The sequence below is a fragment of the Amphibalanus amphitrite genome, unplaced genomic scaffold (assembly GCF_019059575.1).
Source record: "Amphibalanus amphitrite isolate SeventyFive unplaced genomic scaffold, NRLGWU_Aamphi_draft 000101F_arrow, whole genome shotgun sequence".
In the NCBI taxonomy this organism is placed as follows: Eukaryota; Metazoa; Arthropoda; class Thecostraca; order Balanomorpha; family Balanidae; genus Amphibalanus; species Amphibalanus amphitrite.
In genome coordinates, this window is record NW_024881596.1 from 1 (window position 1) to 17,145 (window position 17,145).

Below are 17,145 nucleotides of genomic sequence, written 5' to 3' on the forward strand. Positions count from 1 at the left end.
CTCTCTCTCTCTCTCTCTCTCTCTCTCTCTCTCTCTCCTCTCTCCTCTCTCTCTCTCTCTCTCTCTCTCTCTCTCTCTCTCTCTCTCTCTCTCCCCTCCTCCCCTCCCCTCCCCTCCCTCCCCTATGTCCTATTCACCGATCCTCACTGCTCGCTCGGGCCGCGTAGAGTGAGGCTCTGCCGACTCGCTCTGACCGCCCGCCGGTGACGTCACGGCCCCTCCGGCAAGGTCAGGTCAGGCCACCGCTCGCTAGTGCCGGCCGGACTTGTCGGTCCGAAGCCATACTAGCTCCGGAACGCTACGGCAAAGACTGGTTAACCGGAATAGAGCCATATCGACCCAAACTCTTATTCCGACGGCGTTCCGTTTACACCGCCCAAATCTGGCGTGCCGGAGTCGCTAGGGCAAAACGGACTTGAGCCAAACCAATTGCTGGCTGGGAAACTTCCTTTAGTATTTTATGTTAGCTAATAGCTATCAATATTTGACAGGGCGCATAGCTGGATCATATGGGAAGAGGATGCTGCTTGCTGCTCTCCTACTCCCGTGGCAGACATAAAGGCGCGCAGCGTCACTCACGTAAAAATGGACGAGGTAAGACTGACTATGGTGCCTACATTTGTGTTGTTACCAGTTACTCAGTCCACCCAAATCTACTTGTATCTATGCTAATCAACACATCATAATTCAATCGTTTTTTCTGGTTTTTCTTTAGACATTGTTCTTTTTTTGGCTCACTACCTGATCCTACATTTTAAAATCACTCGCCGAATCACTGGTGATGGTTAAAAAATCAAGACAGCATTCATCCTCCTACCGCCATGCTTCCTTATGCGTTGCCATATCTTTTCTTTCCAGAAGTCCTCCCTTCATCTCCTGGTCAGCCGGCCGCGTGGATGAAACCCCTCCTCACACCACTGAGTATCATGTATACCACAAATATCCTGGACTTGACTTGACTATGACGACTCATGAGCTGCGACCGGCTACCCATGCGATGGACGGAGCTCCGCCGCCCGTCCTGACCCCGGACGCTAGAAGGTGGGATGCTCTCATCTGCGTGAGACTTCTGAGACTGCGACCGGAGCCCCGCCGCCCGTCCCGACCTCTGACGCTGGAAGGTGGGATGCTCTTCATCTGCGTGAGACTTCTGAGACTGCGACCGGAGGCCCGCCGCCCGTCCCGACCCCGACGCTAGAAGGTGGGATGCTCATCATCTGCGTGAGACTTCTGAGACTGCGGCCAGCCCCGCCGCCCGTCCCGACCTCTGACGCTGAAGTGGGATGCTCATCTGCGTGAGACTTCTGAGACTGCGGGAGCCCCACCGCCCGTCCCGACCTCTGACGCTGGAAGGATGCTCTTCATCTGCGTGAGACTTCTGAGACTGCGACCGGAGCCCCGCCGCCCGTCCCGACCCCGACGCTAGAAGGTGGGATGCTCTTCATCTGCGTGAGACTTCTGAGACTGCGACCGGAGCCCCGCCGCCCGTCCCGACCCCGGACGCTAGAAGATGGGATGCTCTTCATCTGCGTGAGACTTCTGAGACTGCGACCGGAGCCCCGCCGCCCGTCCCGACCCCGGACGCAGAAGGTGGGATGCTCTTCATCTGCGTGAGACTTCTGAGACTGCGACCGGAGGCCCGCCGCCCGTCCCGACCCCGGACGCTGGAAGGTGGGATGCTCTCATCTGCGTGAGACTTCTGAGACTGCGACCGGAGGCCCGCCGCCCGTCCCGACCCCGGACGCTAGAAGTGGATGCTCATCATCTGCGTGAGACTTCTGAGACTGCGACCGGAGGCCCGCCGCCCGTCCCGACCCCGGACGCTGGAAGGTGGGATGCTCTTCATCTGCGTGAGACTTCTGAGACTGCGACCGGAGCCCCGCCGCCCGTCCCGACCCCGGACGCTGGAAGGTGGGATGCTCTTCATCTGCGTGAGACTTCTGAGACTGCGACCGGAGGCCCGCCGCCCGTCCCGACCCCGGACGCTGAAGGTGGATGCTCTCATCTGCGTGAGACTTCTGAGACTGCGGCCAGCCCCCGCGCCCGTCCCGACCCACGCTAGAAGGTGGGATGCTCTCATCTGCGTGAGACTTCTGAGACTGCGACCGGAGCCCCGCCGCCCGTCCCGACCCCGGACGCTGGAAGGTGGGATGCTCTTCATCTGCGTGAGACTTCTGAGACTGCGACCGGAGCCCGCCGCCCGTCCCGACCCCGGACGCTAGAAGGTGGGATGCTCTTCATCTGCGTGAGACTTCTGAGACTGCGACCGAGCCCCGCCGCCCGTCCCGACCTCTGACGCTGGAAGGTGGGATGCTCTTCATCTGCGTGAGACTTCTGAGACTGCGACCGGAGCCCCCCGCCGCCCCCCGACCCCGGACGCTGGAAGGTGGGATGCTCTTCTGCGTGAGACTTCTGAGACTGCGACCGGAGCCCCCGCCCGTCCCGACCCCGACGCTAGAAGGTGGGATGCTCTTCATCTGCGTGAGACTTCTGAGACTGCGACCGGAGCCCCGCCGCCCGTCCCGACCCCGGACGCTGGAAGGTGGGATGCTCTTCATCTGCGTGAGACTTCTGAGACTGCGGCCAGCCCCGCCGCCCGTCCCGACCCCGGACGCTAGAAGGTGGGATGCTCTTCATCTGCGTGAGACTTCTGAGACTGCGACCGGAGCCCCGCCGCCCGTCCCGACCCCGGACGCTAAAGGTGGGATGCTCTTCATCTGCGTGAGACTTCTGAGACTGCGACCGGAGCCCCGCCGCCCGTCCCGACCCCGGACGCTAGAAGTGGGATGCTCTCATCTGCGTGAGACTTCTGAGACTGCGACCGGAGCCCCGCCGCCCGTCCCGACCCCGGACGCTGAAGGTGGGATGCTCTCATCTGCGTGAGACTTCTGAGACTGCGACCAGCCCGCCGCCCGTCCCGACCCGACGCTGGAAGGTGGGATGCTCATCATCTGCGTGAGACTTCTGAGACTGCGACCGAGCCCCGCCGCCCGTCCCGACCCCGACGCTGGAAGGTGGGATGCTCATCATCTGCGTGAGACTTCTGAGACTGCGGCCAGAGCCCCGCCGCCCGTCCCGACCTCTGACGCTGGAAGGTGGGATGCTCTTCATCTGCGTGAGACTTCTGAGACTGCGACCGGAGCCCCCGCCGCCCGTCCCGACCCCGGACGCTGGAAGGTGGGATGTTCTTCATCTGCGTGAGACTTCTGAGACTGCGACCGGAGGCCCGCCGCCCGTCCCGACCCCGGACGCTAGAAGGTGGGATGCTCTTCATCTGCGTGAGACTTCTGAGACTGCGACCGGAGCCCCGCCGCCCGTCCCGACCCCGGACGCTGGAAGGTGGGATGCTCTTTATCTGCGTGAGACTTCTGAGACTGCGACCGGAGGCCCGCCGCCCGTCCCGACCGCGGACGCTAGAAGGTGGGTGCTCATCTGCGTGAGACTTCTGAGACTGCGGCCAGAGCCCCGCCGCCCGTCCCGACCTCTGAAGCGGGAAGGCGGGCTGATGCCCGTCATCTGCGTGCGACTTCCGAGACTGCGGCTGGAGGCCTGCCGCCCGTCCCGACCCCGGACGCTAGAAGATGGGATGCTCTTCATCTGTGTACAACTACTGGGGCGACGGTTGGAGCCCCGTCTCGTGTTTCCCCACCTACCTCTGAGACGGGAGTTTGTGGGTCAGTAAAAACCTCTTATTCAACAGCACTGCCAACTGAACTGATCGACATGACGCCGTTCTCTGCAAGCGAGTACGACCTTATGTCACCCACCTGCTCTACTTCGAGGGCTTCAGTCCAGGATGCAGGGGACCATGGCACATGGACTTTTCCTGAGCACTTGATGTGCAATCAAACAGAGATCACGGCTCCCGAGAACCACCATTTGGAGGAGAACGAATACGGAGAACAGGGAGCTGAGTCTGATGTCAGCGACGGTGTTGAGGTGGCTCCGCCCCAGCACAGTTCTCAGTCGCGTACATCTCAGTCGGCGAGGAACGGCGCATCGTGCGGCGAAGTGCGGAAAAAAAATGTTTGCATATATTGCAAGCAAAAGAGAAATCTGATATGGCGCCATATCAAGACGGTCCACCGTGACGAGAAGGAAGTCAAGGATATACAGGAGTGTGATTCTGAGCAGGAACGAAAAATGAAAATCACCGTGATGATCAACAAAGGCAACATGGAGCACAACAAACTCGTCCTACAAAGGGTGAAGGTGACATGATCTTGGGAAGGAAGTCGGACCAGGCGTCCGTGGACGACTACGTGCCATGTCCTTACTGCTATCTTTTTGTGGTTAAAACCAACATGATGCAGCACATAAAACATCACTGTGTGGCTCGCAAAACAGAATGCCCAGACATTCCCACGGTGCTGGCAGAGAGCCGGACGCTCCTGAGTGACGGCCAAGAAAAATACTGGGTATCACAAGGACATATTGTCTCGTATGCACGACGATGCAGTTACGAAGACCATAAAGAACGATGAACTCCTGAAGAAGTGGGGTGCCAACTTGCACGCGAAACTTGGAAGGTCGGGTTTTGCGCAGATAAGCCAGCGCCTAAGGATGATGGGCGAAGTTGTCCAAGCAGCCGGAAAGAGCATGCAAGAGCTGATCAATGGCGAAGGATTTGATACGGTTGTAAGTGCCACCAAATCCGTCTGTGGGTTTGAGCAGGACAAGCTAAACGCCCACACGGGGCTGCCCACATACAAAACTCCTTCAAAGGCCATGCGGATTGGAGGCGAACTACGACAGCTGGCTGCTCTCAAGAAGGGCATTGCGCTGATCAAGAAAGAAGAAAGCGAAGTGAAAGATGCTGAGGCGTTCTTGTATCACGTGGACCAATTCTGGAATGTGAAGATCAGCAGCGTAGCGCTGAAGAACCGCGAGTCGAACAAGTATGACAAGAAAGACATGCTGCCCTTTACCAGCGATTTGAAGCTTTTCACCGAAAAAATGAAGGAACGAGTGAAAGAAATGACAGAAAAGGGAATACATGGCATGACAGACTATGCAAGGCTGAGCAAAGCGGTTCTCGCCCGTTTGCTAGTATTCAACAAACGCCGTCCTAAGGAGCTTAGCAGCATCCTGCTGCAATCATGGATCAACCGAGAGATGTACAAACAAGAGACGGTAGAAGAAGTGAACAAGTCAATGGGTGAAACAGAAAAGAAGTTGTTCAACGAGCTCGACGTCGTCATGTCCCGCGGCAAGTGCGGGAACAAGGTCCCCACCCTGATACCGAGCGACTGCGCGGCTCCGCTGCAGCTACTGGTAGACAACCGGGAGACGTACATTGACAAGGATAACAAGTATCTGTTCGCAAACCCTCTGGCGAGGACTACAGGACACTACAACGCAGGCGTGGTGCTTAAAGAGCAGTTGTCGGACATGGCACTAAACAGGGCAGATCTCTTCCATGCAACAAAACTACGGAAATATTGTGCTACAACGTCCCAGATTCTAGAGATGGGTGAATTCGATATGGAGGTGCTCACCCGGCACATGGGACATGACAAAGACGTGCATCGTGGTACTACAGACTGTCAGACGCTACTCACGAACTGACGCGTGCCTCCATCCTGATGATGAAGCTGGACGAAGGATGCCTCTCAAAATATAGCGGACGGAGCCTGGAGGAGATGCTCACTGAAGGTAACTAATCGTTTGTACATGTGCTAATCGTAACATCACCATTCGTCTGTCATTTTAGCAGACATTTCATGCAGTTAAAGCATTAATTTGCAATGTAGTGTTAAAGAGGCAATGCAATAACACCATGAAGAGAATCGTACAGAGCGAAGGCAATGTAAGACCGTTAAAGTTCACTGGTACTACTAGGTTATATGCAGACCCATGGTGCTGTACTTCAGATTAAGGACGAGCGCGGATAGCCAAAGCAGTCCGGGTACCACCGTAGCACATATGTTCCGTTCAGCGTTTTTTTTCAGAAATGCTTGCCCATTATGGCAGGCACTTATTTTGCATCACACATATTCTTAAATCTGACAGAGACGGTTTTTCAGAGGACTTCGACGAGCCAGGCTCTGAAAATGAGGGCGGTCCGGCTGATGATCGCCAAGAGGACGATGAAGGAGGTGAGGCGCATTCACTACATCTATAGTGTGTTCCATGTCAAGCTTGCGGCTGAAGTGCTCTGTTGAAGGCAGTGCGTGATTTCTGTGCATACATCTTACATTCTAAGACTCAAATTATTGAATGGAGTAGCGCGCTCAGCGAATTGCCTGGAACTGCCAAGGGGACTCCGACCGCAAGCTTGATATGGAACAGACTATAGTCCGGCCTGAAGTTTTATAGTGGGAGGGCAATTGCATAGGTGAGTTCATATGCATTTATTGAAGCACTGCGATCGATGCAGGATAATAAGCGTATCGCTCAATAACTGCATTGTCCATGCGAGAATGCCTTTACTCACGTCCGTCTGAGGAGGGAGGGAATCCGACCCATGGTGATTTTTTTTTTTGCAATAGCAGCTCGATGGCGGCGTGAAGCGCCGCCCGCCACCCAACCTCGTCTACCCTCGGCCTCGTTTGCAATTTTGCTAAATCTGTTACATATGAAATGTCATATGCAAAAAAAGTATTTAAGCAACACTCACTGCGTCTCCTTTGGTGAAATCTTGAGCTTAACGTATTGAGACAAAATATTTTGATAAAGCTCGATAGGGCTTGTTCTAAGTTATCGAATGCTATCTTAATTGTTCTAGCTTTTATGTTTTTTTTTCGAGACACGTAGCGTTTCGTGCTGAAAAGCGCCATTTTTATTTTTAATGCTGGCTTTTATCATGCAAACCCTCTAAATATTGATGTAGTTAGGGAGCGAGGACTCATGAGCCCCTTTCCCATGAAAATTTGCTGTTTTTAGTTCCATGGGAGCGAAACGTAAGTGGGGTCGTATCAAGCCCCCCCCCCCCCCTCAGTCGTTCTTGTTCGGGGTGGCAAAAAAAAAGCAGTAGACAGGTGCAGGTTTAGGGGACGTCGTGCTAACGAAACGACAAACTCAAAATCTTTAACAAGACATGAAGCGAAAAGATCTTTTTGGCCGGAGGAATCCAGAGCGTCGTAAGCCTCGTCGTAACTGCGACGTGTCGCAAGTTGTGTAGTAAGTCGTTTTTGGAGGGATCAATCGATGAGTAGCGTTACTTAAAGGGACTATCCCACCTTCTAAAATGTTATTAAAACCAGTTAAATTGTGCCCGACTTTATAGATTGGATGACCAGGAACACGGTTCTGGCATTTATTTTTCATTAAACATCTTAGACTTCCCATATTCCAAACACAAACTTTCAAATATGTGACGTCACAGCCCAAAATTACCTCCTTCCCCAGGCCACATTACTGTCATAAAGCAGATTCTTTTTACTTTGTAGGCACCACAACAAAGTTCAGACCAAGTTTTAAGCGATTTTTCAACGAACAAACCCATTTAAATCAGAACGACTAAACGAGGTGACGTCACACTAACGGTCGCTCCATGTTGAAGATAGGGCCTTGTACAAGGCCCATTTTCAAATGAAGGGAACGAATTTCTTCAACACCAGGAGGCCGCGGGGGTTGCAACCTAGATAGATATAGGTTTCTGAACCTCGCCGCAAACTTGGCTATCTCAACTCAAACCCCATGTTAAAGGTGGGATAGTCCCTTTAAGTAGTAAAGCCTGTCGCAAGTTGCCTGATTTGCGACACAACTTACGAATTTGAAATAGCAGTCGTAAGTTGTGTCGTAAGCTAACCTTGCTTTGAGGAAGAGGTCACAGGTCACAGGTCATTCGGGCCATGGTCACGAAATTTACATGGTTAGTGTAAAATTGTTTGAACTTGAGTTAAAATTTGGTTACAATCCGTTGACGCTAACGCGAGTTATAGAGCTTGAACCGACGGGTCATCTGTGAGGCCTCAATCCGTGCCAGCGAGTGTTAAAAATGGTGCATAATATGTTATATTCAAATTCATTGGGGTATTCAGGGATACAAAGCAGCCTTATATCATTCCAGCAACTACTGGCGAGTCCAGAAAGGCGATCTTGGACGTTGCGAGGGGCATCCCCCAAAAGATTCTCCCAATTCCAAAAACGACGTGTCTCAGATGGCCCCCATGACTCCAATTTAGCTCTGTGATGACCCCAGTTGACCTCTGTGATCTGCCGTGTCTCAGATGACCTCCGTGACCTCCCATTGAGCTCTCTCATTACTCCGAGCTGACCTCTGTGACCTGACGTGTCTCAGATGACTTCCGAGTTTTGTGATGACCCCAAGTTGACCTCTGTGACCTGACGAGTCCTATATGACCTCCAATTGAGCTCTCTCATGACTCCGAGCTGACCTCTGTGACCTGACGTGTCCCAATTGAGCTCTGTGATGAGCCCAAGCTGACCTCTGTGACCAGACGTGTCCCAGATGATCTCAAATTGAGCTCTGTGATGACCCCAAGTTGACCTCTCTGACCTGACGTGTCCCAGATGACCTCTATGACCTCTAAGTGACCTCTGATAACCCCAAGCTGACTTCTGTGACCTGACGTGTCCCAGCTGATCTCAAATTGAGGTCTCTGATGACCCCAAGTTGACCTCTGTGACCTGAAGTGTCCCCAGATGGCCTACAATTGAGCCCTGTGGTGACCTCAAGTTGACCTCTGTGACCTGACGTGTCTCATGACCCCCATGACCTCCAATAGAGCTCTGTGATAACCCCCAAGTTGACCTCTGTGACCTGACGTATCTCAGATGACCCATATGACCTCCAATTGAGCTCTGTGATGACCCCAAGTTGACCTCTGTGACTTGACGTGTCCCAGATGACCTCCGTGACCTCCAATTGAGCTCTTTGATGACCCCAAGCTGACTCTTGTGACCTGACGTGTCCCAGTTGACCTCCAATTGAGCTCTGTGATGACCCAAAGTTAACCTCTGTGACCTGACGTGTCCCCAAGTTGACTTCTGTGACCTGACGTGTCCCAGATGACCTCTGTAACCTCCAATTGTGACCTCCAACTTCAACTCTCTTACCTCTCTGTGACTTCAAACTCTCTGAACTCATTTCTTCTAAAGCATAGCTTCTAGATGCTCTTTAGCCACGAATCTCCTGTGATCGACCCCAAATTTTATGGCAAATTATGTGAGCGTTAGCGATCACAAGTCACCCAGTTGAGACAAAGCTTCAGAATCAGAGAACATGCTTGACCTGGCTGTCTCATAAGCTCTCAAACCAGAAAGGCGAATGTTCCGTTATGCGTGATAGAGTTTTCGACCTTACTGACGTTTACTACGGGATCAGCTGATCGTGTCCTTTTAACCCGCGCACCGACGGGGGTCTGCGCCAACTTAGTACCGACGGGGGGGGGGGCGGATGACCGCCCCCCCCCTGAGATCTCGAGAACGAAGCAAGATAGCGACAAGCGGTAAACGGCATCGGATACGCACGGTCAAGATCTACAATTTTTACTAAGGTCATTTTCAGGTCAGGTCAAAGATGACGTCACAGGGGTCGAAAAAGTCAAAATGGCGGCGCTAAATATGGAGATAGTTTTTCTCGAATAACTTTCGAATTAGTCGAGATAGGAACAAACTAAGGGCCTCATCGTGATCCTCTCGTCAATCCGCATCGAATGATATATATGTTGACCTCGAAAGGTCAAGGTCAAAGGTTGACCTCAGGTCACGTGACCTCGAGGTCATCATGTATATCATTCGATGCGTCTTGACGAGCTGAACACAATGAGACCATCCACGCGTCTGTATCTTGTTCCTGTACGGAGTTATTGGCCAAAAACCTTTGGTGACCTTTGATGACGTCACATGACCTCACAGCTGCCCAACAGCAAAACAGACCTCAAGGTAGTGAAGGTTGATCGTATATGAAGTCATGTATGGTATATGGGGCCATTCCGACCCGTTTTAGTGGTAAAAACAGGGAGTTGATTTTTCCCCCATTGACTTATAATGGGGAGGTCGCGAAATTGACCTGACCTTAGGTCACCGATATCAAAATTCCGAGATATACAAATTGTAGCTACTAATGACCTAATAACATCCTGCGACTTTCAAAGGCCTCCGACATCTACTGTAGCTCTGGCACGGTGACAAAGTTGCAAAAAAGTGACTTGAGGTTGGGTCATTCAAAGTGACCTGGTGACCTGACCTTGAAAGGTAGGAGGTTCAAACTTGCACACCATGTGTAAAATTGATAAGGGAATAGTCATACCAAATTTCGCGGCGCTACGCGCCACGGTTTTCCCGCTATTCGCGAAAAACCTCAGGGGGGCGGATATCCGCCCCCCCCCGTCGGTGCGCGGGTTAAATTCTCGAGTAAAGCGGGTATTTAAGCCTCGTCGTAGCTACGTTCTGTCGTATCCTCCGACAAACCCTCTTTCCTCAACATCCCTCCTTTTTCGCTACGACACAACTTGCGACGGGACATGTGTCGTAACTTGCGACGTGTCGTAGATGGACTTGCGACGCCCCGGCCAAATTTATGTTCTCATGCATAACCATGTAATGTTAACAGAATTACATGGTTAAGTGGTTCTATTCCTAATGTTAACTATATTTTTAATGTCCACAGGCCATGAACAGCGGAAGAAGGACCGCAAAAAAAGTAAGTGAAAGGTTTGGCGCCTTACATCGCCTGCATCAGCTTTACGTGTTGCATTATTTTCATAAACGTATTGAAATTTCCTGCATTAAATACCCTCTTTGTTAAATTTGTATACCTTTTTATATGCAAAGAAACAATAAAGTTGATGGTTTGCCCCTCCCGATTTTTTACTCGATAGTAGAGGCACCTATGTATCTTGCGGCAATGGCTAACAAACAAAGAAACGGCAGACAAGGAAGCATGAAGCACCAAGTCCAACACATTCTGCCGTCCAAAGTCAAAACCCCACATGTCAATTTTGGGTCATTTTTCGTTTTTTACACCATTGTGACCAGCTTGCAAAGCTCTATTTCATGCCATGAGGATTTTTTTCAAAAACCAAAAAAAGCTTTTGGGAGAGGAAAAACAAATTTTGGAATTCACACGTCTTTGAAAAGCACGGAAGTGACACAGTCAAAACCCACTACGTCGGCGAAAACCCACACGTCATGGCTAACCTATGTGCCAGTGACAAAATCCACGTCGGTAAACCCATAGACGTTCTTGCAGATTATGAAATGCTTGCAACGTCAAAACCCAATACGTCGCTACACTACACAAGGACGACGTGAGGGCTTTTGACATGTGGTTATATGCTGTCTGCATTGAGTTTATCCTGTTCGGTCGCGAGGACGTATGGGTTTTTGCCGTCTTTGAAGCATCTTTAAAGCCGTATCAATGGACATCAGTATCAAATGGACGATTTGAGATACGGAGAGTGGCACGACATGCCTATAGCAAGTCTCACGGTGTTGCCGAATTCCGAAATGACAGCAGGGGACGAGTTTTGCTGAAGTGGAAAGGATGACGTCACTCAGTTGCTGGAGAGCTGAGGGCTGTTCACGGGCCCTGTGTGCGGTCGGACCGCACACAGCCTCCAAGCTCCGCCCACTGCGTCCCTACGTCAGCCTTCCGTCACCGCACACAGCGACCGCTGTGGCCGGTCGGGACTGGCCACAGCGGATCGTTCACCGCACGCAGCCGTGACGTCAGAGCCGCCTACCCATCCCCTACCCCCACGCCTGCTGGACGCACCGCACACACCGCACGCAGCAGTGTGCGGTGCCCGTGAACACCCCTCAGGGTCCTTTACAGCTGCCTCTCGAACCTTCTTCTCCGTTAGCGGTGATAGGTGTTCGCCCCTGACGCAGATGACGACCTTTTCCTCATCGGCTTCTTCTACGGGCCCTGTAGTGGACAGCCGCTGGCGTGACAGTGCGTCAGCGACAGTGATCCTGCTGGCAGGGGCGCTCGTCACTTCGTAGACGTACGGTAGCATTCGAGCCTACCACCTAGCAACAGGTGCTCCCGCCCAGTCTGAGAACTTAGGCGAGGAGCGTGTTCATCACGGACTGGCCAGTCCGGAGTGTTAAACGTCGCCCTCAGAGGTAGACGTTCCACCGCTCCATTGCTTGCACGGCACTGAGGGCCTCACGGTCGGACAAAGAGCACCGCTCGTCAGGACAAAGCACTGAGCCGTCAGGACAGCTGTGACATGATGGCACCAGCACCCAGCAGTGCTATCAAATGAATGATTCGGATGCGCGTGGCCGTGACGTCACCACTGTCGGTAGGTCTCGGTTTAAGGGCGTCAGAACCGGGCTGCTCGGTACCATTTTTGATGGTCTGGAACCTTGACTCTTCCCCCATCCACTCGAACAGCACTCCTTCCGTAGAATCACAGCAAGTTGTCGGATGTAAGCGCAGACTGGGATGGAGCGATTCGACCAGCAAGTCAGCGAGAGGAAACTTCTGAGCTCCCTAACAAGTTGTGAAGGAGATTCTGGCAAGCAGAGTCTGTCGAGACCAGGCCGGAGGTGATTTGCAGAAATCGTATCAACTCACCGTGCGAGATGAACGCTGATGTTCCTGCTCTCCGGATGGGGTTCCAGTTGCTCACATGCCGACCGGAGATCGATGTTGCTGTAGACTCTGCCATGAAGTCGAGCCTGGTACTCTTCGATTGTCGAAAGAGGATATATCTCAGCCACAATATGTGAGTTGGGCCACCTGATGTCAACGCTGCCCGTTGAATTTGCGAGAGAAGACCTGCGGGTTCACCCATGAGGACGCTTCAATCTTCTCCACGATGTCTTCCGCTCCTCCTGCACCTCATCTCGAACAGAGAGCAAAAGACGGCGCAGCTTGTAGTCCGTGGGCTTAGGGACGAGGATGGGACATTTGGGACGAGGATGCTGTAATGCTGGTAGCCATTGATGGTCGGGAGAATCGCATCCCCCTCCTCTTGTATGGTGAAGACCTCACCTGATGTTGGGAAATGGTGACACCCAGCTTTGCATCAGACCCAGGCCTGTGATGGCTTCCGCAGCGGCCATGTATCCACCAGGAAGAGGCTGGCATCCACCGACTGGTACCGGGCTGTGGCACGCAGACGTCGCAGAGTATTTACCTGTCACGCTGAAATGCATTCTCCCGAACCTGAGGAGGTTGGATGTGGATGGCTCGTAAGTGCATCCCTAGAGACGGCAGACGTACTCTGCACTAAAGTCTCAAGGTCGAGCAGGTTTCACCAGCATCCACCGTAAGTGTCATCGCTTGCCTACGCCTCTCTGCCTCCAGGATGACAGGGCCGGTCACCTTACTTACTGCAGGTGTTTACCTTGCACTGCAACACATGAAACGCCATGGTGGCCTTCTTCACTCGTGTTAACTTCCTCTTTCCGACTGCAGCATAGTGACTTCCTTCCACAGACGCGTCAGGTCACTCGTCTGGCAGGACACTGAGGGGCCCTGGCTGTTGGCATGGTCAGCGAGCCCCTAGCTCCCGCATGGCCTTCTACAGATGCTGGGTGTTCTGTCAACCGCGGCTGTCGGCTGATATTAGCCACTGCGTTGTGTTCATGACGAGCCATCAGACGACTGGAGGATTGAACGCTCGTAGGCTTCACACAAATCGAGCACCTTCTCCAGGGTGAGGGCACCGTCTTGCAGGAACTTCGCTAGATGATGATGCAGGATCTGTTCCACCACGAGGTATCTGATCGTCTTATCTTCAATCGTCCTGAAGTTGTTGCTCTTGTTCTCCGCGGGTCGGCTCATGGCCGGCCGTAGCCCAACGGCTCTCGGTGACTGAGGTAGCCGCGGCTGAAGGCCGCCACGACACCGCCGTCCCAAAGCTGCGTAGGGTCCGATCATATGTTTCCGAGTAGTTGGAGCCTCGCTCCGGCCAAGCATGGGCACCCGAGCAACACGCGCTCCGGTGTGTCCGGACCCTCGCGGCACACCAGGCAGCGCGCCACTGCACTGGGCAGGCCAGGTCGCTGCACTGTGGACACTCGCGCTCGGGGTGGCGTCCGATCCTGCGCAGATAACTCTACGAGTGGCTCCAGTGTCCCGCCCGCAGCTGGTGGACGTTAACCGCCTCGTCCCGAGACACCAGAAGCACCGGCATCGGCATCCGGTCTCCCATAATGTTTTTTGAAGATGCTGTCTGTCCAGCTGCGATGCCATGCCTTGGTGGCGGAGCGGCCAAGGCTGACAGCCTTCACGAAATTAATTCGTATATGATTGTCCAATTCAATTGTCCAATTCAAACAATCAGCCTTTACGAAGCAGCGGACGTCCATCGGGACGGCGGCTTGCGACATGCTGGAGGCCACTTTAGCCAGCACGTCCACCCTTTCGTTGCCGGGTATTCCGCAGTGTGCCGGGATCCACTGTATGAGGACTCGGAGTCAGGAGCAGTCGCCATACGGCGGCACCGAGTGCCGTCGGTCGTCTGACTCCCAGCACCACTCGCCAGCGTGGCGAGCGCCGCCTGCGAGTCTGAGCAGACGATGACTGGGCTCTCCGCCGGGCCGCCTTCCAGCTGTAGCAGCATCTCCAGAGCCCCGCGGATCGTCACCAGCTTAGCGCGGGTACTGCTGCATATCTTGACTGCGGGGGCTCGGAGCTCGTGTTCCTCGCCCGAGGGGAGGATTATCAACGCTTCACTCCCTCTGGCTGAGACACCTCCCTCCGCCGAGCCGTCGCTCCATACCTACACGGCGTCGTCTGGAAGGGTGGCCAGATGTTCCTCCGTTTCCGAGCGCCGGACGTCGGCTGGTGCTGTGCGGCTGATGTGGCTGCCGATGTCTAATTTATCGTCCTGAAGTAACATATATTGGCTAGTGCTCGCAAAGCGGACACATATTCTGTAGTAGTCTCACCAGGCTGTTGGCCTCTCCGACGGAAGATGAGATGCTCTACCGCAACACTGTTTGGACGCTCTAGGTAGGCCCGTTTACCCGGTTGATGCCCGCTAAGCAGTGCTGAACTAAACAACCATGTCTGCTATTTATCACTAAATCACCCGGAGCAGACGAAAGTATATCATGCGGGTATAACAGATGTAAAGTCGGTATCACACCGGGCGTCAGTGTTTCCGAATAAGTATGTAATTAGAAAGTTAACTCTTTGAAACAAAGGTGATGGCCTGAGGTTAAATATTTTGTGCTGTGAGAAAATCATTTAAAGCAACCAGTAATTGGTTGTGTTTTACCTTTTTGTCTATCAGGAAGTTCGTCAACGGTGTCACAATAGAATAATTTTCACCTTTGACAACGTGTATAACTGTAGGGCGGCCCATTACCTGACTAGAAAGGTTGTGAATGCACCCTTGTCCTTCCATCGATGTATTGTGATTGGAAGAGCGTCACGGCGCTGGTAAAAAACTTGCCTCAGGCTAGTCAAGGCGTATAACAGGGTTAACATTTCTTTATTTTTTCAGAGCGATATGTAAAGTGGTCTGTGCCCGAAGTGCAGAGACTGCGGGCGATACTGAAAGCCCGCGGTGGGCGGGTACCCAGTATGGATGACCTCAGAGACCTGTACAAGAGGGAGCCGTTCAACGGCCATAATCTGAATGACATAAGATGCAAGATGTACAAACTTAAACAGAAGGCAGTAAGTATTGACAATGTATTGATGCACTTCTTTGTACTTGGCGCGTATGTTTGTTGCGATGCGCTATATTCGGTTGCTTATTTTAGGCGTGCAAGGGATGATTCCTCCTTGATACTAACTGAGTCAATCGTCAGTTAGTTCTTCAATGTTCATTGTCATAACTATGTAAGTGTGGATAAGGTGACCTATTTTTGAGTTCATAGAACTGGAGCCAGCAGAGCTCCAACCGCATTTTTTTACTTCAATAAGCCAAATTCCAGCGGTATTAACCCTCGCCGGACCTATTGGTTTTCTACATACGCGCCGGCCGAGGGGGGTACTACGACCCCCTCGCCGTTTCGCCCCTGGTGGAGCTAGCGCGTCGCTGAAAAAACGCTTTTGAAAACCGTAATAGGCTCAATATTGTATTTCCTTCACATAGCTCCATGACTCCGTCCGATTTCACGGCGTAACTAACATCAGTTCGGTGGTCCCTGCCCTCAGGAGTGAGCTGCTGGAGCGGCCGGGCCGGGCTGTTCTGGGTTGGGTCCGGACGGGACTTGGGGACCGGCGCCGCCCGCGGCGTCAAATACATGTGTCTGCCCGCGCCCCAATGCCGCCCGCGGCGACAATACATGTGTCTGCCCGCGCCCCGATGCCGCCCGCGGCGACAATACATGTGCCTGCCCGCGCCCCGATGCCGCCCGCGACGTCAGCAGTGCTCTCTGTGGCAGCCAGTGAACAGCCGCCACATGGCCTATGTCAGGATCGCTCGAGGCGCTGCAGTAGGTCCTGCTGGCCGTGTCCGGTGTTTGGTTGTCAAGCTCTGAAGCACCGTTTTTGTTGAGTTTGGTTATCAAGCTCAGAAGTCAGAGGCACCGTTTTTGCTGCGTGATACCGATGGCACGGACGCATGTACCATGTTCGGTTGTGTCTCGTGTGCCTGGTGTAAGTCTAGTGATTGTGTTGATCCGATCGAGTCTGTGCTAGGGTCCAGTGGCAGCGCCCGATGCCGTCGGTCCATGTGTGGTCGGCAAAGGGTGGCCAGCGGCCTAGCGTACGTCGGAGTCGTGAGCGTCAAGATGGCGTGTGAAGTGTGTATGGGTTGTTGTGTATCTCGATAACGTGTTTCCTCATAATGGTTTCGATGCTGTAAGTTCTCGTAAGTCCGTTGTCATCAGTTGTTCTCTGGTGTCCGTCCTTCCCTGTTCGGCACTGGCAGCGGTGCCCGGTGATAGGGCTGAATCGGGCCGGGGGCTGGGCTGTGCTGGGTTGGGTCCGGATGGGACTCGCGGCCCGGAGCCGCCCGCGGCGTCAGTAAGTACATACATTGAGTTTTACATTGAGACAGAAGCACCGTTTTTGTTGAGTGACACCGATGGCACGGACTTGAGTACCATGATCCGTTGTGTGTTGTGTGCCTGGTGTAAGATTGTGTTGATCCGATCGAGTCTGTGCTAGGGTCCAGTGGCAGCGCCCGATGCCGTCGGTCCATGTGTGGTCGGCAAAGGGTGGCCAGTCCGGCAGCTGCATTTTTGTGTCCTTATTGAAATACACTGTCAGTCGTCAGAAAATGAACCTTTTTGCACCGTAGCGGCATGCTGCCGTTG

At 53.3% G+C, this 17,145-nt stretch overlaps 1 protein-coding gene across 3 annotated transcripts; it reads left to right on the top strand.

Annotated features, from left to right (window-relative positions):
• The first annotated feature begins 494 nt into the window (after positions 1-494).
• Positions 495-17,109, top strand: LOC122380600. 3 transcript variants are annotated; one of them, XM_043363898.1, is made up of 5 exons: positions 495-594; positions 6,027-6,098; positions 10,580-10,612; positions 15,381-15,556; positions 16,040-17,109. In XM_043363898.1, exons 1-5 carry the CDS (start codon positions 510-512, stop codon positions 16,043-16,045), a joined length of 372 nt encoding a protein of 123 aa, XP_043219833.1. In that variant the 5' UTR covers positions 495-509; the 3' UTR covers positions 16,046-17,109. The 3 variants fall into 3 exon arrangements, 2 of the variants coding, with proteins under 2 accessions (XP_043219833.1, XP_043219834.1); XR_006256353.1 differs by lacking the exon at positions 495-594 and adding an exon at positions 3,437-5,655; XM_043363899.1 differs by lacking the exon at positions 495-594 and adding an exon at positions 4,412-5,655.
• Positions 17,110-17,145: the final 36 nt, after the last annotated feature.

What these genes read in the sequence shown, in the direction of transcription:
- LOC122380600 (XM_043363898.1), top strand. Translation starts at nt 510, where the DNA reads ATGGGAAGAGGATGCTGCTTGCTGCTCTCCTACTCCCGTGGCAGACAT. An exon ending in CTCACGTAAAAATGGACGAG is followed by an intron (nt 595 to 6,026) that starts GTAAGACTGACT and finishes ACGGTTTTTCAG; the next exon opens with AGGACTTCGACGAGCCAGGC. An exon ending in GAAGAAGGACCGCAAAAAAA is followed by an intron (nt 10,613 to 15,380) that starts GTAAGTGAAAGG and finishes TTATTTTTTCAG; the next exon opens with AGCGATATGTAAAGTGGTCT.